Source organism: Mercenaria mercenaria, chromosome 6 (genome assembly GCF_021730395.1).
Source record: "Mercenaria mercenaria strain notata chromosome 6, MADL_Memer_1, whole genome shotgun sequence".
Classification (NCBI taxonomy): Eukaryota; Metazoa; Mollusca; class Bivalvia; order Venerida; family Veneridae; genus Mercenaria; species Mercenaria mercenaria.
This window is the reverse complement of record NC_069366.1, coordinates 42,744,603-42,769,012: the sequence shown is the minus strand read 5'-3', so window position 1 is coordinate 42,769,012 and position 24,410 is coordinate 42,744,603. Positions and strand designations below refer to the sequence as shown.

The following is a 24,410-nucleotide window of genomic DNA, read 5'->3' as shown; positions in this document are numbered from 1 at the left end:
GTACCTGTATGTGCCACAGTTATACTCCATACACTACTCACTGGTACCTGTATGTGACATGGTTATACTCCATACACTACTTACTGGTACCTGTATGTGCCACAGTTATACTCCATACACTACTCACTGGTACCTGTATGTGCCATGGTTATACTCCATACACTACTCACTGGTACCTGTATGTGTCACGGTTATACTCCATACACTACTCACTGGTACCTTATGTGCCATGGTTATACTCCATAAACTACTCACTGGTACCTGTATGTGTCACAGTTATACTCCATACACTACTCACTGGTACCTGTATGTGTCATGGTTATACTCCATACACTACTCACTGGTACCTTATGTGCCATGGTTATACACCATACACTACTCACTGGTACCTGTATGTGTCACAGTTATACTCCATACACTACTCACTGGTACCTGTATGTGCCACAGTTATACTTCATACACTACTCCCTGGTACCTGTATGTGCCACAGTTATACTCCATACACTACTCACTGGTACCTGTATGTGCCACAGTTATACTCCATACACTACTCACTGGTACCTGTATGTGCCATGGTTATACTCCAAAAACTACTCACTAGTGCCTGTATCTGCCACGGTTATGAGCCTTTAATGTCATTTATTAAAAATTTTGTTCTCTTTTTTCTGAACTGCGTGGACAGACTTCAAGGATAAAACTCTAGTTATGTACAAATAAATTTGTTTGCACCTGCAATTAATGAAAAATATTTCATGAACAATACTTGCTGTATATGTAGAAAAGCTTGCAAAATGTCTGACTGCATTGGTTTAGCTATATGCAATGGTGCTCCAGTTTCTGGAAGTTGCCGTAGTTTTGCAACATACACTATGATGCCTGATTTCTTAAAGTACAAACAGCATTTCCTGCCCTCCTATATCAGCTTGACTTTACAGACATTTCTGATATATATACTTACCAAATGGTGTTTCCCCTGTTCTTGTTTTAGCATCTATATCAGCTCCACTTTTCACTAACATTTCTATAACTTCAGGCTGTAAATATATACAATACTACAACTAGAGATGCTTTTGAGAAAAGCGCATGTCTCCCACAACTGCCCCTTAGATGATGAAAAATGTTAGTTTCTCTAGATGTTTTAGACGAGTGGATCCAATCAGATGGTCTGGATGAGTGGATCCAATCAGTAATTCAAGGGCCATAAATGAAAAGTGCCTGGGTGGATTTGGCTAGCTATCGAACTTGGGTAAGGTCTTATGGCCAAACACATTTTGTTCAAGTTTGGTGAAGATCGGATGAGAAATGTTCGACTTAGAGAGCGGACAAGAGTAAACAGACGGGGATTTTTTCGGTAATTCAAGGGCCGTAACTCTAAAATGCCTGGACCGATTTAGCTAGTTATCGAACTTGGCCGAGGTCTCATGGTCAAACACATTTTGTTCAAGTTTGGTGAAGATCGGATGAGAAATGTTCGACTTAGAGTGCGGACAAGAGTAAAAAGGCCGATTTTTCGATAATTCAAGGGCCGTAACTCCAAAATGCCTGGACCGATTTGGCTAGTTATCGAACTTAGCCGAGGTCTCATGGTCAAACACATTTTGTTCAAGTTTGGTGAAGATCGGATGAGAAATGTTTGATTAAAAGTGCGGACATGAGTAAAAAGGCCAATTTTTCGATAATTCAAGGGCCGTAACTCCAAAATGCCTGGACCGATATAGCAAGTTATCGAACTTGGCTGAGGTCTCATGGTCAAACACGTTTTGTTTAAGTTTAGTGAAGATTGGATGAGAAATATTCCAATTAGAGTGCGGACAAGAGTAAAAAGACCGATTTTTGATAATTCAAGGGCCATAACTCAAAGACGCCTGGACCGATTTGGCCAGTTATCGAACTTGGCCGAGGTCTTATGGTCAAACACATTTTTTTCAAGTTTGGTGAAAATCGGATGAGAAATGTTCGACTTAGAGTGCGGACAAGCTTTGTGACAGACACACACACAGACTGGAGTAAATCAATATGTCTCCCACACCACTGTGTGGTGGGAGACATAAAAATAGCAGTCTATTAAGGCATTGTTATGAATAAAGTTCAGTAAAATGTAATGTTTACAATAAGGCCTAGACTATTAACTAACATTCTACATGCATTTGGCAACTGCTAACTGTATTCTGTCTTACTGCTTCACAGATGGTACACAATGATCAATGATTTCTGGAAAAATAATACACTATTTCTTACAATGTCAAAACAATGCCAGGCAAGTGCATTTAAAATGTTTACTGCTAACTGTATTCTGTCTTACTGCTTCACAGATGGTACACAATGATCAATGATTTCTGGAAAAATAATACACTATTTCTTACAATGTCAAAACAATGCCAGGCAAGTGCATTTAAAATGTTTACTGTACATTCCTTCTTCGTAGCATCAGGATGAAACAAAGTATTTTGTTGGGACAAAAATAATCATGCCTTAATAAGAACTTAATACTAATTTCTATCTCGAAATAACTATAATTAAGCTAAAACATGTCCTGAATTTTTATCTGAAGGAAACGTTCTGAAATTTCTGACACTAAATCTGGTCATATTTTCCAATACCGCTAATACTTTCCTAGCTCAACTACCAAAGTATTACATTAATACTGGTGGCTGTCGGTATAAGTTGCAAAGACTATAAATAACTGAAACTGCTTCTCATGAGAAAGGAAACAAAATATATCATTCTGATCATTGTTTTATGACAAAAAATGGAGAATTATCCCTAAATGTCCATTATGGAAATCTCAAAGGAAATTACTGGAGCAGATGGCTCTCTATATTTCAGTTTTATTCTATTATAGCATGCAATAACTGGTTTAAGCTGAATACATATAGATTATACAATTGTAAGTTGCAGCGAATTTAAAGATAGCTACCTAAAACAATGTTACTTACCTGACATTACTGAAGTTACTTGATGAAACTATTTATCAATCCAAAATTTATATTTCACTACTTAATTCAATAAGTTGTAATTTTTAATAAGTAATAAGTGTGATTTTTTCTTTTTTTTTTGCTGTGTTCATTTAGACTCTGTGACTATCACTGCATGTAGAACTATAGATACATATGATGACAAAAGACGTCTGTAGAGTCTGAAAGCATCCGGTCCAATGGTTTCTGAGAAACCTGCTTACATGCAAAACTTTTCGAACACTTGATGAAAGGGTGACAGCAATAGAAAACTAGATACCCATGGGCAATATGTCGAGCTTGCCAGCTGTAAAAAGGACTAACATTTATAAAGAACTGATTGCAGCTTGACCCCCAAGTGTGAACTTGACCTTTGATATAGGGACCTGAGGTTTGCGCATGACACTCAGTCTCATAGAGGTTAACCTTTACGCCAAAGAAAAAAAAGATTACTCCATACTTAACAAAGTTATGGCCTTGACAAGCTCTAAAATGACCTTTGACCCCTAACTGTGACCTTGACCTTTAAGATAGGAACATGGGGTTTGCACACGACACTCTGTCTCATCAAGTTAAACATTCATGCCAAATATAAACAAGATTCCTCAATGCATGTCAAAGTTACGGGCAAGACAAGATCTGACATGACCTTTGACCCGCAACTATGACCTTGCCCTTTGAGATAGGAACCTGGGGTCTAAGCAGGTTACTCCATCTCACTGAGGTTAACATTCATGCCAAATATAAACAGGATTGCTTCATGCATGTCAAAGTTATGGTCCAGACAAACAAAGCCGGACGGACACACGCACATTCACCAAACAGCCATTTGGACAACTATGTCTTCGCTTCCACAAGCGTGCTCAACAAAAATCAACAGTCCAAGTGAAAAACTGTTTTAAAACACACTGAAAAACTGTAAGTAGCATGATGATTCTCAGCTATTTGGCTTTAAACATCTGTCAATGATGTAACTGTAATCATGTCTTGACAAAATCATGGAAGTATCTTGACATATTTGAGCCATATATTATGAAATGGAAACTTGGGTAATATACCTCAACTAATGATGTGCTAATTTATGTTCTAAGATATATGTAACATAACTTTTAAGCACTTTAAGTGTACTTTTCACTAAGTCAAGGACCATAACTCTGGTCTTGTCCGGTGAAATCCCAAACAGAACAGCAGGTGCACACCTTCACATGCATATAACAAGAGCTCCGCCAAGCGGGGCATTATACGCCCGAAGGGTTACATCAGAGGATGGGAGCAAAATTTAAAGAACTTGAAGTGTGAAGCCCAAAGGACAGGAACAACAAAGGGAAGAAATTCCAAAAAAAAAGTCCACAAAAAAATCCTTACCAGGTAAAGGTATGTCAAAACACACCTAAAAATTGGAGGTACCATCCATGTTGTACCACAGAAAAGTGGTCTCGGGTTTTCCCTACGGCCAATAATAAAAAAGTTTCAAAATAAGCTATTTACAGTAACATACAAGGGAAGTAATTCAATTTTTTTTTATTGTAAGTGAACAAAAGAGGGATCTGCCAAATAAAAACAAGAGCACTGCAATGCAGAGCAATAAACAAAAAGCAAAGTCATATATGGCCTTTGACCCCTAAGTGTGACCTTGACCTTGAAGCGAGTCATCTGGAACACATGCTCTGCACGTCGTCTCGGTGTGGTGAACATTTGTGTCAAGTTTCTTTGAAATCCTTCAAGCAGTTCAAGAGTTACAGAGCGGACATGAAACAAACTGATATGACCTTTGACTCCTAAGTGTGACCTTGACCTTGAAGCGAGACATCCAAAACATGCGCTCTGCACGTCGTCTCGGTGTGGTTAACATTTGTGTCAAGTTTCTTTGAAATCCTTCAAGGGGTTCAAGAGTTACAGATCGGGCACGAAATTACTAATGGATGGATGTACAGACAGACACCAGCGTCATAACATAATACGTCCCTTCGGGCGTACAACAATCCTCTAATGCTTTATGGCTAAGTCAAATATATTTTGAGATACAATATATATATATATATATTTATGGCTAAGTCAAATATATATATATATACAATATATATATATATATATGGGACACAAACTTTAAAACCTGTAACACTATTTTTGACTTAGTCAATGGCCATAACTTTGATCCTGCCAAAAAAAACCCCAAAAATTTCAATTCAAGAGCACAATTTCACATGCTGAATAATATTCCTAAATCGTTTCATGATTCTAGGTGAAATATCTGAAAAGCACTTTATGTGTATTTTTCACTAAGTCAAGGGTCATTATTCTGGTCTGGTTGAATGAAACCCCTAATAGAACACCAGGTGCACATCTCAAAGAGAACACCCGGTGCACTACTTTACATGCTACGTAACAATCACCTAATATTTTATGACTCTAACTACAAATACATTTTGTGAAACATGGGACAATAACTTTTACCTTAACGCATATTTCTGACTAAATCAAGGGCAATAACTCTGGCCTTGCACAAAAAAAACCTCAAGTGAACAAATTTATATGCTGAGTAATATTCATGCATGCTTTCATGACTCCTAGGTGAAATATCTTTTACAAGGCAGTCTGAAAGACAGCTATATCCCCCACCACTGTTATGGATAGTGAAAGGGTTGATGGTATCGGGTGGAACCATTAAAAGTTGTGACCTTGACCTTAAGTTGGCAGGGGTGAAGAGGAATATTACAGCCAAGTCAAATTAAAATCCTTCAAGGGGTTTAGGAGATACAGAGCAGATATAAATTGGAATGCTCAAACCTTTGACCTTGACTTGTGACCTAGACCTTTAGCCAACATGGCTGACTCATAAGTTCTGCACATCCTCTTGATGTGATAATTGGAACCAAGTTTCTTGAAATTTAAATAGGTCCTGGAGTTCCATTCATGTAAAGAAGGCCATCTACTTAGTGTGTTATACCCGGACCCTCCAAGGCTTCACTTTTGCCTTTACAGTAATTATTTTGGGTTTAACGCAATTTTTCCACAGTATTTCAGTTATCTAATTGCAGGCAGGTATTTCTGGATTCTGTAACAGTACAAACTTGTTCTCCGCAAGTAATTGCCAACTTCCCAAATGAATCAGAGGTGGAGGGAAAATGATTTCAGACATAATGTCTTTTATCATATCATCACAGAGAACATGTGCCTCACCCAGGGATTGAACAAATGACCCTCTGTCTGCAGATTTGCGCTATCCTTACTGAGCTAAGTGGGTGAGCTGCAAAATGACTAATACCCATTAAGCAATCTACCAATTAATTGTTAAATTCCACTTTTTACAAATTGTTATATTACAATAACTTACCTGTAACCAGCAAGCTGCAGCATGTATAGGCAACCACCCATCCTCGTCCCTAACCTCCATTGATACCCTCTGATTAACAAGAAACTCTACTACATCTAGATAACCATTGGCTGCAGCTACATGGAGCTGAAAACAGAGAGTAAAATATCTAGATAACCACTGGCTGCAGCTATATGGAGCTGAAAACAGAGAGTACTAGAGATGCTTTTGAGAAAAGCGCATGTCTCCCACAACTGCCCCTATGAAAAATGTTAGTTTCACTAGATGTTTTAGACGAGTGGATCCAATTAGATGGTCTGGATGAGTGGATCCAATCAGTAATTCAAGGGCCATAAATCAAAAGTGCCTGGGCGGATTTGGCTAGTTATCGAACTTGGGTAAGGTCTTATGGCCAAACACATTTTGTTCAAGTTTGGTGAAGATTGGATGAGAAATGTTCGACTTTGAGAGCGGACATGAGTAAAAAGGCCAATTTTTTTGGAAATTCAAGGGCCGTAACTCTAAAATGCCTTGACCGATTTGGCTAGTTATCCAACTTGGCCGAGGTCTCATGGTCAAACACATTTTGTTCAAGTTTGGTGAAGATCGGATGAGAAATGTTTGATTAAGAGTGCGGACACGAGTAAAAAGACCAATTTTTCGATAATTCAAGGGCCGTAACTCTAAAATGCCTGGACCGATTTGGCAATTTATCAAACCTGGCCGACGTCTCATGGTCAAACACATTTTATTCAAGTTTGGTGAAGATCGGATGAGAAATGTTCGACTTAGAGTGCGGACATGAGTAAAAAGGCCAATTTTTCGATAATTCAAGGGCCGTAACTCCAAAATGCCTGGACCGATTTGGCTAGTTATCGAACTTGGCCGAGGTCTCATGGTCAAACACATTTTGTTCAAGTTTGGTGAAGAGCGGATGAGAAATGTTTGATTAAGAGTGCGGACATGAGTAAAAAGGCCAATTTTTCGATAATTCAAGGGCCGTAACTCCAAAATGCCTGGACCGATTTGGCTAGTTATCGAACTTGGCCGAGGTCTCATGGTCAAACACATTTTGTTTAAGTTTGGTGAAGATTGGATGAGAAATATTCGAATTAGAGTGCGGACAAGAGTAAAAAGACCGATTTTTGGTAATTCAAGGGCCATAACTCCAAGACGCCTGGACCGATTTGGCTAGTTATCGAACTTGGCCGAGGTCTTATGGTCAAACACATTTTGTTCAAGTTTGGTGAAGATCGGATAAGAAATGTTCGACTTAGAGTGCGGACAATCTTTGTGACAGACACACACACAGACACACAGACAGACAGACTGAAGTAAATCAATATGTCTCCCACACCACTGTGTGGTGGGAGACATAAATATATCTAGATAACCATTGGCTGCGGCTACACGGAGCTGAAAACAGAGAGTAAAATATCTAGATAAGCACTGGCTGCAGCTACATTAAACTGAAAAGAGAGTAAATATCTAGATAACCATTGGCTGCAGCTACATGGAGCTGAAAACAGAGAGTAAAATATCTAGATAACCACTGGCTGCAGCTACATGAAGCTGAAAAGAGAGAGTAAAATATCTAGATAACCATTGGCTGCAGCTACATGAAGCTGAAAAGAGAGAGTAAAATATCTAGATAACAACTGGCTGCAGCTACATGGAGCTGAAAAGAGAGAGTAAAATATCTAGGTAACCACAGGCTACATCTACATGAAGCAGAAAGCAGAATGAAGTACAACTTCTAGATAACTACTGGCTGCAGCTACATGAAGCTGAAAACAGAGTAAAATATCTAGATAACAACTGTCTGCAGCTACATGAAGCAGAAAGCAGAATGAAGTACAACTTCTAGATAACTACTGGCTGCAGCTACATGAAGCTGAAAACAGAGAGTAATACATTTTCTAGATAACTACTGGCTGCAGCTACATGAAGCTGAAAACAGAGTAATACATTTTCTAGATAACTACTGGCTGCAGTTACATGAAGCTGAAAACAGAGTAATACATTTTCTAGATAACTACTGGCTGCAGCTAGATGAAGCTGAAAACAGAGTAATACATCTTCTAGATAACTACTGGCTGCAGCTAGATGAAGCTGAAAACAGAGTAATACAATATCTAGATAACTACTGGCTGCAGCTAGATGAAGCTGAAAACAGAGTAATACATCTTCTAGATAACTACTGGCTGCAGCTAGATGAAGCTGAAAACAGAGTAATACAATATCTAGATAACTACTGGCTGCAGCTAGATGAAGCTGAAAACAGAGTAATACATCTTCTAGATAACTACTGGCTGCAGCTAGATGAAGCTGAAAACAGAGTAATACATCTTCTAGATAACTACTGGCTGCAGCTACATGAAGCTGAAAACAGAGTAATACATTTTCTAGATAACTACTGGCTGCAGCTAGATGAAGCTGAAAACAGAGAGTAATACATTTTCTAGATAACTACTGGCTGCAGCTACATGAAGCTGAAAACAGAGTAATACATTTTCTAGATAACTACTGGCTGCAACTACATGAAGCTGAAAACAGAGTAATACATTTTCTAGATAACTACTGGCTGCAGCTAGATGAAGCTGAAAACAGAGTAATACATCTTCTAGATAACTACTGGCTGCAGCTAGATGAAGCTGAAAACAGAGTAATACATCTTCTAGATAACTACTGGCTGCAGCTACATGAAGCTGAAAACAGAGTAATACATTTTCTAGATAACTACTGGCTGCAGCTAGATGAAGCTGAAAACAGAGAGTAATACATTTTCTAGATAACTACTGGCTGCAGCTACATGAAGCTGAAAACAGAGTAATACATTTTCTAGATAACTACTGGCTGCAACTACATGAAGCTGAAAACAGAGTAATACATTTTCTAGATAACTACTGGCTGCAGCTAGATGAAGCTGAAAACAGAGTAATACATCTTCTAGATAACTACTGGCTGCAGCTAGATGAAGCTGAAAACAGAGTAATACATCTTCTAGATAACTACTGGCTGCATCTACATGAAGCTGAAAACAGAGAGTAATACATCTTCTAGATAACTACTGGCTGCAGCTAGATGAAGCTGAAAACAGAGTAATACATCTTCTAGATAACTACTGGCTGCATCTACATGAAGCTGAAAACAGAGAGTAATACATTTTCTAGATAACTACTGGCTGCATCTACATGAAGCTGAAAACAGAGAGTAATACATTTTCTAGATAACTACTGGCTGCAGCTACATGAAGCTGAAAACAGAGAGTAATACATCTTCTAGATAACTACTGGCTGCAGCTAGATGAAGCTGAAAACAGAGAGTAATACATTTTCTAGATAACTACTGGCTGCAGCTAGATGAAGCTGAAAACAGAGTAATACATTTTCTAGATAACTACTGGCTGCAACTACATGAAGCTGAAAACAGAGTAATACATTTTCTAGATAACTACTGGCTGCAGCTAGATGAAGCTGAAAACAGAGAGTAATACAACTTCTAGATAACTACTGGCTGCAGCTACATGAAGCTGAAAACAGAGAGTAATACATTTTCTAGATAACTACTGGCTGCAACTACATGAAGCTGAAAACAGAGTAATACATTTTCTAGATAACTACTGGCTGCAGCTAGATGAAGCTGAAAACAGAGAGTAATACATTTTCTAGATAACTACTGGCTGCAGCTAGATGAAGCTGAAAACAGAGTAATACATCTTCTAGATAACTACTGGCTGCAGCTACATGAAGCTGAAAACAGAGAGTAATACAACTTCTAGATAACTACTGGCTGCAGCTACATGAAGCTGAAAACAGAGAGTAATACATTTTCTAGATAACTACTGGCTGCAGCTACATGAAGCTGAAAACAGAGAGTAATACATTTTCTAGATAACTACTGGCTGCAGCTACATGAAGCTGAAAACAGAGTAATACATTTTCTAGATAACTACTGGCTGCATCTACATGAAGCTGAAAACAGAGAGTAATACAACTTCTAGATAACTACTGCCTGCATCTACATGAAGCTGAAAACAGAGAGTAATACAACTTCTAGATAACTACTGGCTGCAGCTAGATGAAGCTGAAAACAGAGTAATACATCTTCTAGATAACTACTGGCTGCAGCTAGATGAAGCTGAAAACAGAGAGTAATACAACTTCTAGATAACTACTGGCTGCAGCTACATGAAGCTGAAAACAGAGAGTAATACATTTTCTAGATAACTACTGGCTGCATCTACATGAAGCTGAAAACAGAGAGTAATACATCTTCTAGATAACTACTGGCTGCAGCTAGATGAAGCTGAAAACAGAGAGTAATACAACTTCTAGATAACTACTGGCTGCATCTACATGAAGCTGAAAACAGAGAGTAATACATTTTCTAGATAACTACTGGCTGCAGCTAGATGAAGCTGAAAACAGAGAGTAGAGTCAGTGTACCCGGTTTCGCACTGTACGCGGTTTCGCACACCCAGCAAATTCATGTGCTTTGTGAGAATAAAGCAGAAAATTCAACAATTCTTTGTTATTATTTCACAAAATTGAGTTATTCCCTACATAAATTGACACAAGGGGTTCATCCCCGCTTTAGCCTCGTTCTGGTAGGTGCAGACGAAAACAATAACAATACTAATGGAGACCAGTAGGTTAGCTGAAAAATATTAAATTTTATGAAAATAATGACTAAGCAAACAACAACAAGGTGTAAAATAAATTGAAAAATCACTTTTCCTTCATACATGTAGGTATTTACCTATTACTTTACCGAAATGAAAAATATTTCAACAGATATTGAAGTTCTCCCAACCTGCAAAATGACTTCAACTTGATTGTTTGCTTTACGTTTTTATTAAAACAGAGAATTTAATCGAATGACAAGACTTGTTGGGGTCTTTTGTGATTCAGCAGCTTCTATTGTTTATTTTTGTTTCATGTATTCAGCTGTTTTAGCCTTTTCTGCTTTAAGCAGTAAAAACAGGGTTTGGTCCCTATATTTCACTTTCATAACTGCTTTTTAATTTCACTTTCAGATGTTTTATTGGAAAATACATGTTTAAATTGAATAGAATACATACTTAAAAAGTTAATTGAAATTTTTCTTTTGGGTAAATGCATTACTATCACTGAATTCTATAAATAGCATGGTGTGCGAAACCGGGTACACTTAAATGCAAAAACTGGTCAAAATATGTTATCTGAATCAAGTTCACCAAGAGGTATGACGTCATTGAAGTGGGAAAGGAAAGTAAGCGTGTTTTAAACCAAAATAAGTGTATTTATTAAAGCATGTAGAGGTAAATTCAAATTTAATCATTTTTGACTAAATAGGAAAGTATTCTTAGGAAATGTGTGCGAAACCGGGTACACTGACTCTAATACATTTTCTAGATAACTACTGGCTGCAGCTAGATGAAGCTGAAAACAGAGAGTAATACAACTTCTAGATAACTACTGCCTGCATCTACATGAAGCTGAAAACAGAGAGTAATACAACTTCTAGATAACTACTGGCTGCAGCTAGATGAAGCTGAAAACAGAGTCATACATCTTCTAGATAACTACTGGCTGCAGCTAGATGAAGCTGAAAACAGAGTCATACATCTTCTAGATAACTACTGGCTGCAGCTACATGAAGCTGAAAACAGAGAGTAATACAACTTCTAGATAACTACTGCCTGCATCTACATGAAGCTGAAAACAGAGAGTAATACAACTTCTAGATAACTACTGGCTGCAGCTAGATGAAGCTGAAAACAGAGTAATACATCTTCTAGATAACTACTGGCTGCAGCTACATGAAGCTGAAAACAGAGAGTAATACAACTTCTAGATAACTACTGCCTGCATCTACATGAAGCTGAAAACAGAGAGTAATACAACTTCTAGATAACTACTGGCTGCATCTACATGAAGCTGAAAACAGAGTAATACATCTTCTAGATAACTACTGCCTGCATCTACATGAAGCTGAAAACAGAGAGTAATACAACTTCTAGATAACTACTGGCTGCATCTACATGAAGCTGAAAACAGAGAGTAATACAACTTCTAGATAACTACTGGCTGCAGCTAGATGAAGCTGAAAACAGAGTCATACATCTTCTAGATAACTACTGGCTGCATCTACATGAAGCTGAAAACAGAGAGTAATACAACTTCTAGATAACTACTGGCTGCATCTACATGAAGCTGAAAACAGAGTAATACATCTTCTAGATAACTACTGCCTGCATCTACATGAAGCTGAAAACAGAGAGTAATACAACTTCTAGATAACTACTGGCTGCATCTACATGAAGCTGAAAACAGAGAGTAATACAACTTCTAGATAACTACTGGCTGCAGCTACATGAAGCTGAAAACAGAGTAATACATTTTCTAGATAACTACTGGCTGCAACTACATGAAGCTGAAAACAGAGTAATACATTTTCTAGATAACTACTGGCTGCAGCTAGATGAAGCTGAAAACAGAGTAATACAACTTCTAGATAACTACTGGCTGCAGCTAGATGAAGCTGAAAACAGAGAGTAATACAACTTCTAGATAACTACTGGCTGCAGCTAGATGAAGCTGAAAACAGAGAGTAATACAACTTCTAGATAACTACTGGCTGCAGCTAGATGAAGCTGAAAACAGAGTAATACATCTTCTAGATAACTACTGGCTGCAGCTAGATGAAGCTGAAAACAGAGAGTAATACATTTTCTAGATAACTACTGGCTGCAGCTACATGAAGCTGAAAACAGAGTAATACATTTTCTAGATAACTACTGGCTGCAGCTAGATGAAGCTGAAAACAGAGAGTAATACAACTTCTAGATAACTACTGGCTGCAACTACATGAAGCTGAAAACAGAGAGTAATACAACTTCTAGATAACTACTGGCTGCAACTACATGAAGCTGAAAACAGAGAGTAATACATTTTCTAGATAACTACTGGCTGCAGCTACATGAAGCTGAAAACAGAGTAATACAACTTCTAGATAACTACTGGCTGCAGCTAGATGAAGCTGAAAACAGAGAGTAATACATTTTCTAGATAACTACTGGCTGTAGCTACAAGAAGCTGAAAACAGAGTACTGTCATCCTACGAATACAACACGCACATTTTTTACCGAGATTCTGGTCTCAAAGGACCGTTGCGTCCTATATATGGGATAGAAAAAGACCAAAGGTTTCCCCCGACTAATCGATCTTATCTTTATATTGAAGAGAATTCAAGGGTAGTTAATAGCAATGACTCAGGGATAGCTAATAGCCTGCCGGTATCATGACCCGGCGTCTTAAATTACTTTTGTATAAAATGTAAAATTTAGAGTTCACGTAAAATCTTAAGATATCATAAATAAATGCTGTTTTTCATTAAAATATATTTTACAACGCATTTCTGTAACTGATCATTAACTTTTTAACAAGACCTGTGTAAAACTTTCCCGGCGTGTTTTCACATATTTTGCATTAAAATACTTGAAACTCCATATCAGGTAGCCCGGAAATCGATTATCTAGTCTTCAAACATAATTTTAATCCTCTTGTTCATCGAGAAATTCACGCCCGAGGCATTACTTATCTTACACCTACTGTCACAATCTGCAAACAATTAACTGTTTAATCATACTCAGAGGCAATTGTAAACATGTGCATGTGAGATTTTAGACAAATCCAATATGATCATAGTCGCTGATCCATAATGTTCAAAACAATTTGCAAATCAATCTTAAAATTACGTCAAAGTGTACTTTGTTTTCACTGGCGTCAATATTCATGGAGTGATCAGAGGATGCAGCAGTTTAGTGCTTACACAGAGTTTTTGCTTTTCAATTTAAATGCTTGTACAACATGCAAAAACACTGACAATGATTTAGCAAAAACGGGCGAGTTCGTTGAAACTATAGCGAATTTCGGACAAACATAAATTTGGATAAGTGATAAGTGGGTATAAGCATTTTTCCAGAATTCTGCTGATATTTTTTCACTGCGTCCTATACATGAGTGCGACCTATAATCGGCCGATTACGGTAATACAACTTCTAGATAACTACTGGTTGCAGCTACATGAAGCTGAAAAGAGAGTAATACAACTTCTAGATAACTACTGGCTGCAGCTACATGAAGCTGAAAACAGAATAATACAACTTCTAGATAACTACTGGCTGCAGCTACATGAAGCTGAAAACAGAATAATACAACTTCTAGATAACTACTGGCTGCAGCTAGATGAAGCTGAAAACAGAGTAATACAATATCTAGATAACTACTGGCTGCAACTACATGAAGCTGAAAACAGAGTAATACAATATCTAGATAACTAATGGCTGCAACTACATGAAGCTGAAAACAGAGTAATACAACATATAGATAACTACTGGCTGCAGCTAGATGAAGCTGAAAACAGAGAGTACCGTATTTACCCTAAGTCTTGGGACAGGATAAAATAATTATTTTTTTCACTGTCCCAAGACTTATTTCCCGAAAAATAATTATTTTGAAAAGTGTCCCAAAAATATGGACACAATTCTCGGTCATCGGGTAACATCCCCCACCCACCCGTGTTGAAAGCGAAAAAATAAACGTTTAACGATTATCGGTAATTATTCTGTTGATAAACTGGCCTTGTTTTCATCATCAATTAACACCCCCTCAAAGAGCTAAAAGTGTGTCGGTATCATGACATTAGAAGTGGAGATCAAAGCGGTATAGTTTCCCCGAGATTTTCATGGCATTACGTCATGTTTTCGCGCCAAGTTGTACATCACTGTTTGATCGTACCGCCTCGGTTCTTTAAAGAGCTGAGAAGTATATCAAGTGTTGTGAAAATCAATGAAAAAAACTTCTTTTTAATTTGTTAAAGTGAATGTGCAATATCCCGTATAAACTGACAGGTAAATGTGTCAAACTATAATAGCGGATATCTTACCTCTGTGACCTATTTGCCCTCAAGGAAATTTCAAAACGGTTTGAGAAGAATATCTTATAAAGTGTCGTGTCAAAAAATACATGTACATGCACAAAGATTCATTCAAAACTTATTAAAAACAAGAGGACCATGATGGTCCTGAATCGCTCACCTCTTCCCACATGACCCAGTTGATAAGCATTCAGACCAACTTTCATACAGATCCCATGAAAAATATGGCCTCCAGAGAGGTCACAACGTTTTTTCATTATTTGACCTACTGACCTACTTTTTGAAGGCACGTGACCCACTTTCGAACTTGACCTAGATATCATCAAGATGAACATTCTGACCAATTTTCATGAAGATCCATTCATAAATATGGCCTCTAGAGATGTCACAAGGTTTTTCTATTTTTAGACCTACTGACCTAGTTTTTGATCGCACATGACCCTGTTTCGAACTTGACCTAGATATCATCAAGATGAACATTCAGACCAACTTTCATACAGATCCCATGAAAAATATGGCCTTTAGAGAGGTCACAAGGTTTTTCTATTATTTGACCTACTGACCTAGTTTTTGATGGCATGTGACCCACTTTCGAACTTGACCTAGATATCATCAAGATGAGCATTCAGACCAACTTTCATACAGATCCCATGAAAAATATAGCCTCTAGAGAGGTCACAAGGTTTTTCTATTATTTGACCTACTGACCTAGTTTTTGAGGGCACGTGACCCACTTTCGAACTTGACCTAGATATCATCAAGGTGAACGTTCTGACCAATTTTCATGAAGATCTTGTGAAATATATGGCCTCTAGAGAGGTCACAAGGTTTTTCTATTTTTAGACCTTCTGACCTAGTTTTTGATCGCACATGACCCTGTTTCGAACTTGACCTAGATATCATGAAGGTGAACATTCTGACCACCTTTTATGAAGATCTCATGAAATATATGGCCTCTAGAGAGGTCACAAGGTTTTTCTATTTTTAGACCTACTGACCTAGTTTTTGACCGCACGTGACCCAGTTTCGAACTTGACCTAGATATCATCAAGATAAACATTCAGACCAACTTTCATACAGATCCCATGAAAAATATGGCCTTTAGAGAGGTCACAAGGTTTTTCTATTATTTGACCTACTGACCTAGTTTTTGATGGCATGTGACCCAGTTTCGAACTTGACCTAGATATCATCAAGGTGAACGTTCTGACCAATTTTCATGAAGATCTTGTGAAATATATGGCCTCTAGAGAGGTCACAAGGTTTTTCTATTTTTAGACCTACTGACCTAGTTTTTGACGGCACGTGACCCAGTTTCGAACTTGACCTAGATATCATCAAGGTGAACATTCTGACCAATTTTCATGAAGATCTTGTGAAATATATGGACGGACGCTGCGTGATCACAAAAGCTCACCTTGTCACTATGTGACAGGTGAGCTAAAAACGCAACAACATCATTGTTTTTGTTTTTTAAACCGCGTCCCGATTTTCTATTTACGTTCATGAGGTCACGTAACAGAAATCTGTTTGCCAAAAAATCGTTTACTTCATATTTTTAAATTGCTGCCGCTTTTTCATTATTTAAGATTTTTCTATTCTGTTTTTTGCACTTTCTGGTCAAAAGTCTGAATTTTATGCCTATAGTTTGCATCATTTATTTACTTTTAGAAAGAAATAAGTATTTAGGATCGCGCTGTTTGCAATTTTGCAAGTAATTTTATGAAAATTCGACCGTTTTTATAGAATTTTGCCTACATTTCTGTCGATACCTTTTTAAAATCGTTATAGAATTCAAATTATATTACTTCTCAATCTACGTTGAAAATCTGAAGTGATAAAATCAAAAAATGAATGTGTGACGCGCGTTTTTTGTATACGTGTCAATAAACAAAAGTAACGGCGTTGTAAGTTAGACATTACGATAGGTCGCACGTGCTCGTGGAATGGAAAATTACCGGCATGGCGTTTTGATAGCTGTACGATTCGCGGGTAAATTCCAGTCAGTGGTAAATAAAAATAACTAACTAACGGAAAACGGACTTCCTGGCTGCAGTAAAAAAAAATATACAACACTTAACTGGTATGGTAAAAAAACACTTTACTGTCAAAAGAATATCAAGTAAAAACACGACACGAAAATGTTAAAAAAATAATCTTTGGTTCTTATAATTATTTGACATTTTGATCGATACAAAACCATACAATGTATAATAACGGTATTTGACTTACATTTTGAATCAGTAACAACCATAGTCCCAACACTTACGGACGAAAAATATGCTGAGAAAATACATGTCCGAAAAATTAGGGACAAGAAAAATAATTATTTTTCCATATTTTAAGGGTGTCCCAAGATTTAGGGTGTCCCAGGACTTAGGGTAAATACGGTAATACATTTTCTAAATAACTACTGGCTGCAGCTAGATGAAGCTGAAAACAGAGTAATACAATATCTAGATAACTACTGGTTGCAACTACATGAAGCTGAAAACAGAGTAATACAACATCTAGATAACTACTGGCTGCAGCTAGATGAAGCTGAAAACAGAGAGTACTGTAGGCGTACATTTATTAGCGCGGCAAAAATTTAGCGCAAACGCAATTTTTGGTGAAATTTCTAATTAATGCGTGGACGTGAATTAGCGCTTTCGCGAGACCGCTAATTTCTAATTTTAGCGATGTCCGAGATGAGGCTCTCGGAGATTTACGGAGATTCACGAAGATTTTCGGAAATAAATTTAACCGTCGGCAATTTTTATGTAATGTGTTTCTGCTGTACTAGTAATTATACGTCTTACTGATTATGAAATCAACTTTATTCACTGTTAGCGGGCTAAAGAAGGTACGATTTATTTGAAATTATTTACTTAAGTGTTATACCGTAAATCTCTCGAAAATGCGATAACTGGTCAGTGAATGTATTATGAATACTAGTTACTACTAGTAAATATCTGATGATTGATTAAAGTCTAATAAAATTCAGTTTTCATTTGTCATGTATGTTTACTGATCATCATCACTTCTCCTTTTTCAATGCGGACAAAACTATTTACAGTTTAAAGGGGTTTTCATGAATAACTGACTAAATAGCGAACAGTGCAGATCATGATCAGATTGCATGACTGTGCATTTTAACCATGCTCTACACTGGTCCCAAAGGCAGATACAATTATATTGAAAGTGTTTGACTGGAAACCATCTATCTATGCATTATTTACAGGATGCAAACATACGATTCCGTTTTGTGCCTGCTGGTTGTACCGGCGAGTTGCATCCACTCGATCTATCTGGGAATGATGAGTTCAAGCGAAATATTAAACAAAGTTTCCAGTGCTAGTACAGTGATGAAATTGAACATTCCCTCGCAGAAGGAACCGAGATTGAAAATCTTGACGTAAACTTAAAATTGAGTAGACTAAAACCTATCCATGCTGCCTGGCTGGTCGATGCACACAGAAATGTGAAAAAAAGAATCAGCCATGACAGGGTGGCGCCTTACAGGTCTAATGGACGCAATCGAAAAAGTTCATTAGCTAAAAACATGTACCAAGTATGACTTTCAAATAATGTGGCGTGATGATACTTGTGTCTTTTCAATGATACTTTCAACTGTAGCTTTATGTTTGCGTACAGTAAAGTATAATATTGCCTACGTAACTGTATTGTCTTCTTGTATTTAATTAAAGGTGTTTTTCACAATTATTTCTAGCGGACAGAATTTTTTATAACTTTGCATATTTACAGATTGATGTATGGCAAGTTAAAATAAAAAATAAAAATGATAGGTACCCGTGCTTCTTTTTTCAATATTTAAAGTTTATTAAGAACACCGAATCGATATTTTTGTCTGAACAAACAATACATACATGTCATAATAAAACTACTGCAAACAACTATTTATTCAAAATTTCACTCTGATGTTACTGTTTATGCATCACAATTAATGAAACCACTATAACTATGCATACCATGTCAACATATAGATATATTAACTCAGAAAAATTACTCTTGATAGATGTCGAAAGTATCTGAAACTGAGAAAAACACGAAGTATTTCTTAATGATATGAAAAATCTAGCAAACAGAATTTTACCAAATTTTATATTATGTAAGCTAGAACTAAGACAAAAAAATCTAAACCAAAAAAATAATATCAACCCGTGCTTGTTTTCAAGAAAAATTAAAAGATATTCACTCCACCCACAAAAGTATTTTTTCATTACCCCACCCACCTAAAAATTATGAACATTTTTTTTCTTACAAAACAAATTGCACAATGTTATTATCAGTTTCTTAACCAATTTTCTTACTCACATGCGGAATAATGCTCCTTTAAGGTTGCATGCCTCTAGGTCAAATACTTTTTTGGATACGTGCTACACAAGCTTTCACATGCCATTTACGTATATATCTGACCACGTCAAGGGACATAAATCTGTTTTTACTGAGTGAAACCTCAAATAAAAGCACTGGTGCACAACTTCGCATGCTGAATTTAATTCTTGTTTGGTTTCATGACTCTTGGCGCATATACTTTTGAGGTACATGCGACACGAATGTTTAGACCCTTTATGTACAATTTGACTGTCAAGGGCCATAACTCTGGTCTTACTATGTGAAATGCGGGATGGGGCACAAAAGTATAACAACATTTTTAGGAAGTCACATTTGAACTTGAAGGAGATAGATCTACGTTAAGATTTTCTGGAATTTTATTTGACTTGGAGTCGGCTGGATCATTACTGGACGAAATGGTTTACTTTCAAATTGGCTGTCCACAATGTATTCGATTCGAGCACTTCCTACGACTACTCCTCCAATAAAACACCATCACTTTTAAAGGTAAAATATGGATGCACGACCTATATTGTCAGTACATACGATATTTTTGCGCGAGTGCGTTGCATATCCGGCACTTTCGGCGGCGAATCCTGAACTTTACAGTGGTTATCGCTTGCTGCGCGATTGAGCTGCGCACGAAATATTGTGATGAACTCCTTTAATATAATAATCTGCGTGTTTTATATTCTGTATACTAGTTATAATTGCGGAAATAAAACGAGACTGTCACACATTTTTATCATTGAATCCCCTTTGTCCTACATGCATTGTGTCTTAATACAAACGTTCACACCTTTCCGTAAACGAGCGACTGCAACAACGGAAATGCCCGAAGGTGATACAGAAATCGATAACAACTTGATCAAATGAGAAAAAACACAAACTACAAGCTTAAATATTCTTATTTTGCATGATCATATGTTTAAAATAATAATATGAACAATAAACAGGAATATCATACGAACCTTAAAATATTAGCAAGCAGTGTAACTAGTGCAAACTCTCAAGAGCAATTATTTGCAAAAGTTCGAAGAAAACATCATCAAATGAAAATGTACATGAAAATGTTTGGACAAATTAATGCGCGGACATGAATTAGCGCACGTGCGATAGCGCTAAAAGCGCTGTTATTAGTACACCGCTAAAATAAGTAAGCCTACAGTAATACATTTTCTAGATAACTACTGGCTGCAGCTACATGAAGCTGAAAACAGTAATATATTTGGTTTTGGTCAGTACAGAAACAATCTAGGAAATCTTCATGGGTTTTCCAAACCCTGGACATGACAGACTACTAATTAACATGGGGGACATTCTCTGTGATGCCTAGTTCTGAAAATAGTTAAGAATAAATTAAAGATCAGAGGAACATTTAATGGCACACAGAAAGCACAGTTTGAAAACTGCCTCTTTATTTAGATTTGTAACAACTAGCTTTTTTAACAGGATGGCATGAAAGGGTTTCAGGAAAGTGAAGTGCAATCAGTGCCAGGAGAATTGCATCAATTCTTGGCTCAGGTCAGAAAATGGCAAATTCTCTGCAAATGCCCGCAAAAAAGTCACAAAACCTGAGACCTTTTCAAAAATGATTTTGGGTACCAAAGATATAAACCTGTAACAACAGTGTAAATTTAATGTAGACTATGGCCTCTGAATTCAATATCATATTAAATCACTTGTAAAACAAGAGCTCCGCAAAGCGGGGCAAAATACGCCCACAGTTCTAGATCAGAGGAGGAGCAAGTAAAATCTAAAGACAATTCATTCTTGTGTGTGTGTTGTGGGGGAGATGGAGTGTAATGTGGCAATGGGTGGGGGATTGGGTGCTTTTGTACAGCGGTGATGGAATACTAAGAAACTGTTTTTTTAAAATGTTTTTGTGTGTGTGTGTTGGGGTGGGATTAATGTGTTGGGGGGTGGGTGTGGGGGGCATGAATAATGTGGATTGTAACACTCCTGAAGTCACTTCATCTCCACCCATCTTTATTCCAAGTCTAAAGTCAACACTTTTAATAGTTTTGAAGTTGTGCTCCAGACAAAATACATTTTTTTTTGTTGTTGTTTTTTTTTGGTCGAGGTGTGTGGGGTGCTCAGGAATGGAAGGGGAGTAATGTGTATTGCTGCACTCCTCAAATCATCTAATCACCACCAAACTGTATTCCAAGTTTAAAGTCAATACCTTGAATAGTTTTGAAGTTCTGGATACAAAATACAAAGGACAGATTTGAACTCAATTTCTGACCTTAAATTTCTAACAACAGACCAAGTACATGAGCTATGCACATTGTCTCATCGCCACCTACCTATATGCCAAGTTTCAAGTCAATACCTTAACTGGTTATCAAGTAATGCTCATGGGCACATCTAACGAAGCTAGAACTATCACTCGAGTGTTTAATAACTCCAGTAAGATGACCTTGACCTTTGACAATAATGTTGAAGAACTATTTTAATTTGTATCAAATCCATTCAGTAATAACAAAGATATTGTGTAAGTGCTTCAAAATTGATCAAAGTTCTAAGTATAAAGGGGCATAATTCATGAAATATTGGAGCAAGAATAATTGCCCTTCTACTGTATGATGTGGGTAATGATGTCTACAAACCATTTTAAGTTTGAATCAAATCCCTTTTGTAATAACAGAGATACTGAGAACTTGCTTAAATCTTCTTTGTAAGATTATCATTGAACATTGTAATATCATCATCAATGATTTTTCACAGACAGTAACAATTTTATCTTCTTGTTTTAAAATTACATTTTAATAGAAGCATGATAGTTGTTTTGGCTGCAAATTGCTCTAGAAGGTAAGTTAGTTCCAAGCAGTATTGAAATTAGTATCAGACTATTTGATGTTCGTGCACCGGCGCTAGAGTCCTGTATCCAAATGGGCAGTTGTCGCTATGCTAACTATCAGATCCAAAATTTTTATCTCGATTTCTAAGGGACCAAATTTGTGACAATCATTTACATTATTTTACACCAACCTGCCAATTTAAATGTTCACAATTTCTTTCCAATAAATGTTAAATTACTGGATGACTGACAAAAGAATGACAAGTTTGCGTGACAGTATAGTACAGTCTGCTACAAGAGGCTAAAACAGACAGCTAGGCTTCTTAGAAGGAATATTTGCTGACTCTGAAATTTACTGAAAGTTTAAGTCCAGACAGCCTATATTGTTCAACTAATCTCCTAAAATTGCATAAAATTTGTATTTTAAATTGGAATCAGAATAATATCATCTAACATGCCTAAGATATAAATGTTTAACCCAAAGTCAGATATGTGACACTGTACTGCAATTCTCTTTCCCTATGTAGAAAGTGTGTACATACAGTGCATAATTTCTAAAATAACAATTGAGTTTCTCTGAACAAGAGAGCCATGAAGGCTAATTTAAGTTTTACCCAAAATGACCCTGTTTCAAACCTGACATAGGATTCACTTAGACAAAAATTTTGACTTGGTTTCATGCAGATTATGTAGTTTTAGCAAGGTTTTCCTACAATTTCATCTAACGATCTAGTCTTTGAACACAAATGATCTGGTTTTGAAATAACCTAGATTTCATAAACATTCTGATCAGATTTAATTTAGAGAAGACATAAAACGTGACCACTAGAGTGTTAACAGTGTTTTTTCCGAGATTTGACCTAGTGAGGTAGTTTTAGATCCCAGATGACCTAGTTTCACACTTTATCTAGATATACACATAAACAAGGGAGAAAACAAGAGGGCCTTGAAGGTCCTGTATCACTCATCTAGCCTAGTTCTTACTCTTAAGCTAATCTCATACATGCCAAGTTCCCTCGAAAATTTTCCAGGAAATTTTTTAGGAAATTGCTTGGTCGTATATGAAACTGTAAAATAAATTGAACATTTTTTTCTTTCTTAAATGTTTAACTGACTTGGGAAATGGTTTCAGGGGTTGTAAGTTGCATTTTAAACAAAAAAGTGTTGATTTAAATTTATTTAATTATTATCATTTAATTAATGAAATTTACTGGCATATCTTTTCTTTTTATTTGGTGACTATCCCTTGATAATCTGCAGGTCTTACATATTCCAGGATTTTTAGCACATGAGCAGTAGAAAAAATATATGGTAAATAAACCTATTTCACCATTTTAGATTTATATAGTATAAGTGCATTTTACTCGTAAAAAAACAAAACAAAAAAAAAACTAGAAGATGCTTTGTAGAAAAGCACAGGTCTCCCCCAATGCATAGTCATATAGGCAAGAAGTCAATAGGGGACAGGAGAGAAAGTCAAGGAGACACTGATGGTTGGCTGCAGTAGGGATCATCTACTTGACCTTTGATCGAATGACCCAAAAATCAGTAGGGTCATCTACTCTGCATGTCCAATTATCCTAATAAGTTTCAACATTCTGGGTCAAGTGGTTCTCAAGTTACTGATCGGAAAGAGTTTTCTATATTCAGTCCCCTGTGACCTTGACCTGATGGAATGACCCCAAAAACAATAGGCGTCATCTACTCTGTAAGTCCTATCATCCTGTGAAGTATGAAGGTTCTAGGTCTAATGGTTCTCAAGTTATTGACCGGAAATGGATATCCATGTTCTGTCTGCTGTAACCTTGACCTTTAATAGAGTGACCACAAAATCAATAGGGCATCTACTCGGCATGTCCAATCATCCTATGAAGTTTCAACATTCTGGGTCAAGTGGTTCTCAAGTTATTGATCGGAAATGGTTTTCCATGTTCAGGCCCCCATGACCTTGACCTTTAACAGAGTGACTTCAAAATCAATGGGGGCCATCTACTCTGCATGTCCAATCATCCTATTAAGTTTCAACATTCTGGGTCAAGTGGTTCTCAAGTTATTGAATGCAAAGAGTTTTCTATGTTCA

General features: G+C 36.9%; 1 protein-coding gene across 6 annotated transcripts in view; it reads right to left on the bottom strand.

Annotated features, from left to right (window-relative positions):
• Positions 1-24,410, bottom strand: part of LOC123549149 (protein phosphatase 1 regulatory subunit 16A-like) — a 150,872-nt gene that overhangs the window by 45,931 nt on the left and 80,531 nt on the right. For all 6 annotated transcript variants that reach the window (XM_053546623.1, XM_053546626.1, XM_053546627.1 and 3 more), the window contains exons 7-8: positions 6,289-6,414; positions 959-1,034 (exon numbers count right to left, since the gene is read on the bottom strand). In XM_053546623.1, coding sequence (XP_053402598.1) covers positions 959-1,034; positions 6,289-6,414 — 202 coding nt within the window. The remainder of the gene's footprint in view (positions 1-958; positions 1,035-6,288; positions 6,415-24,410) is intronic.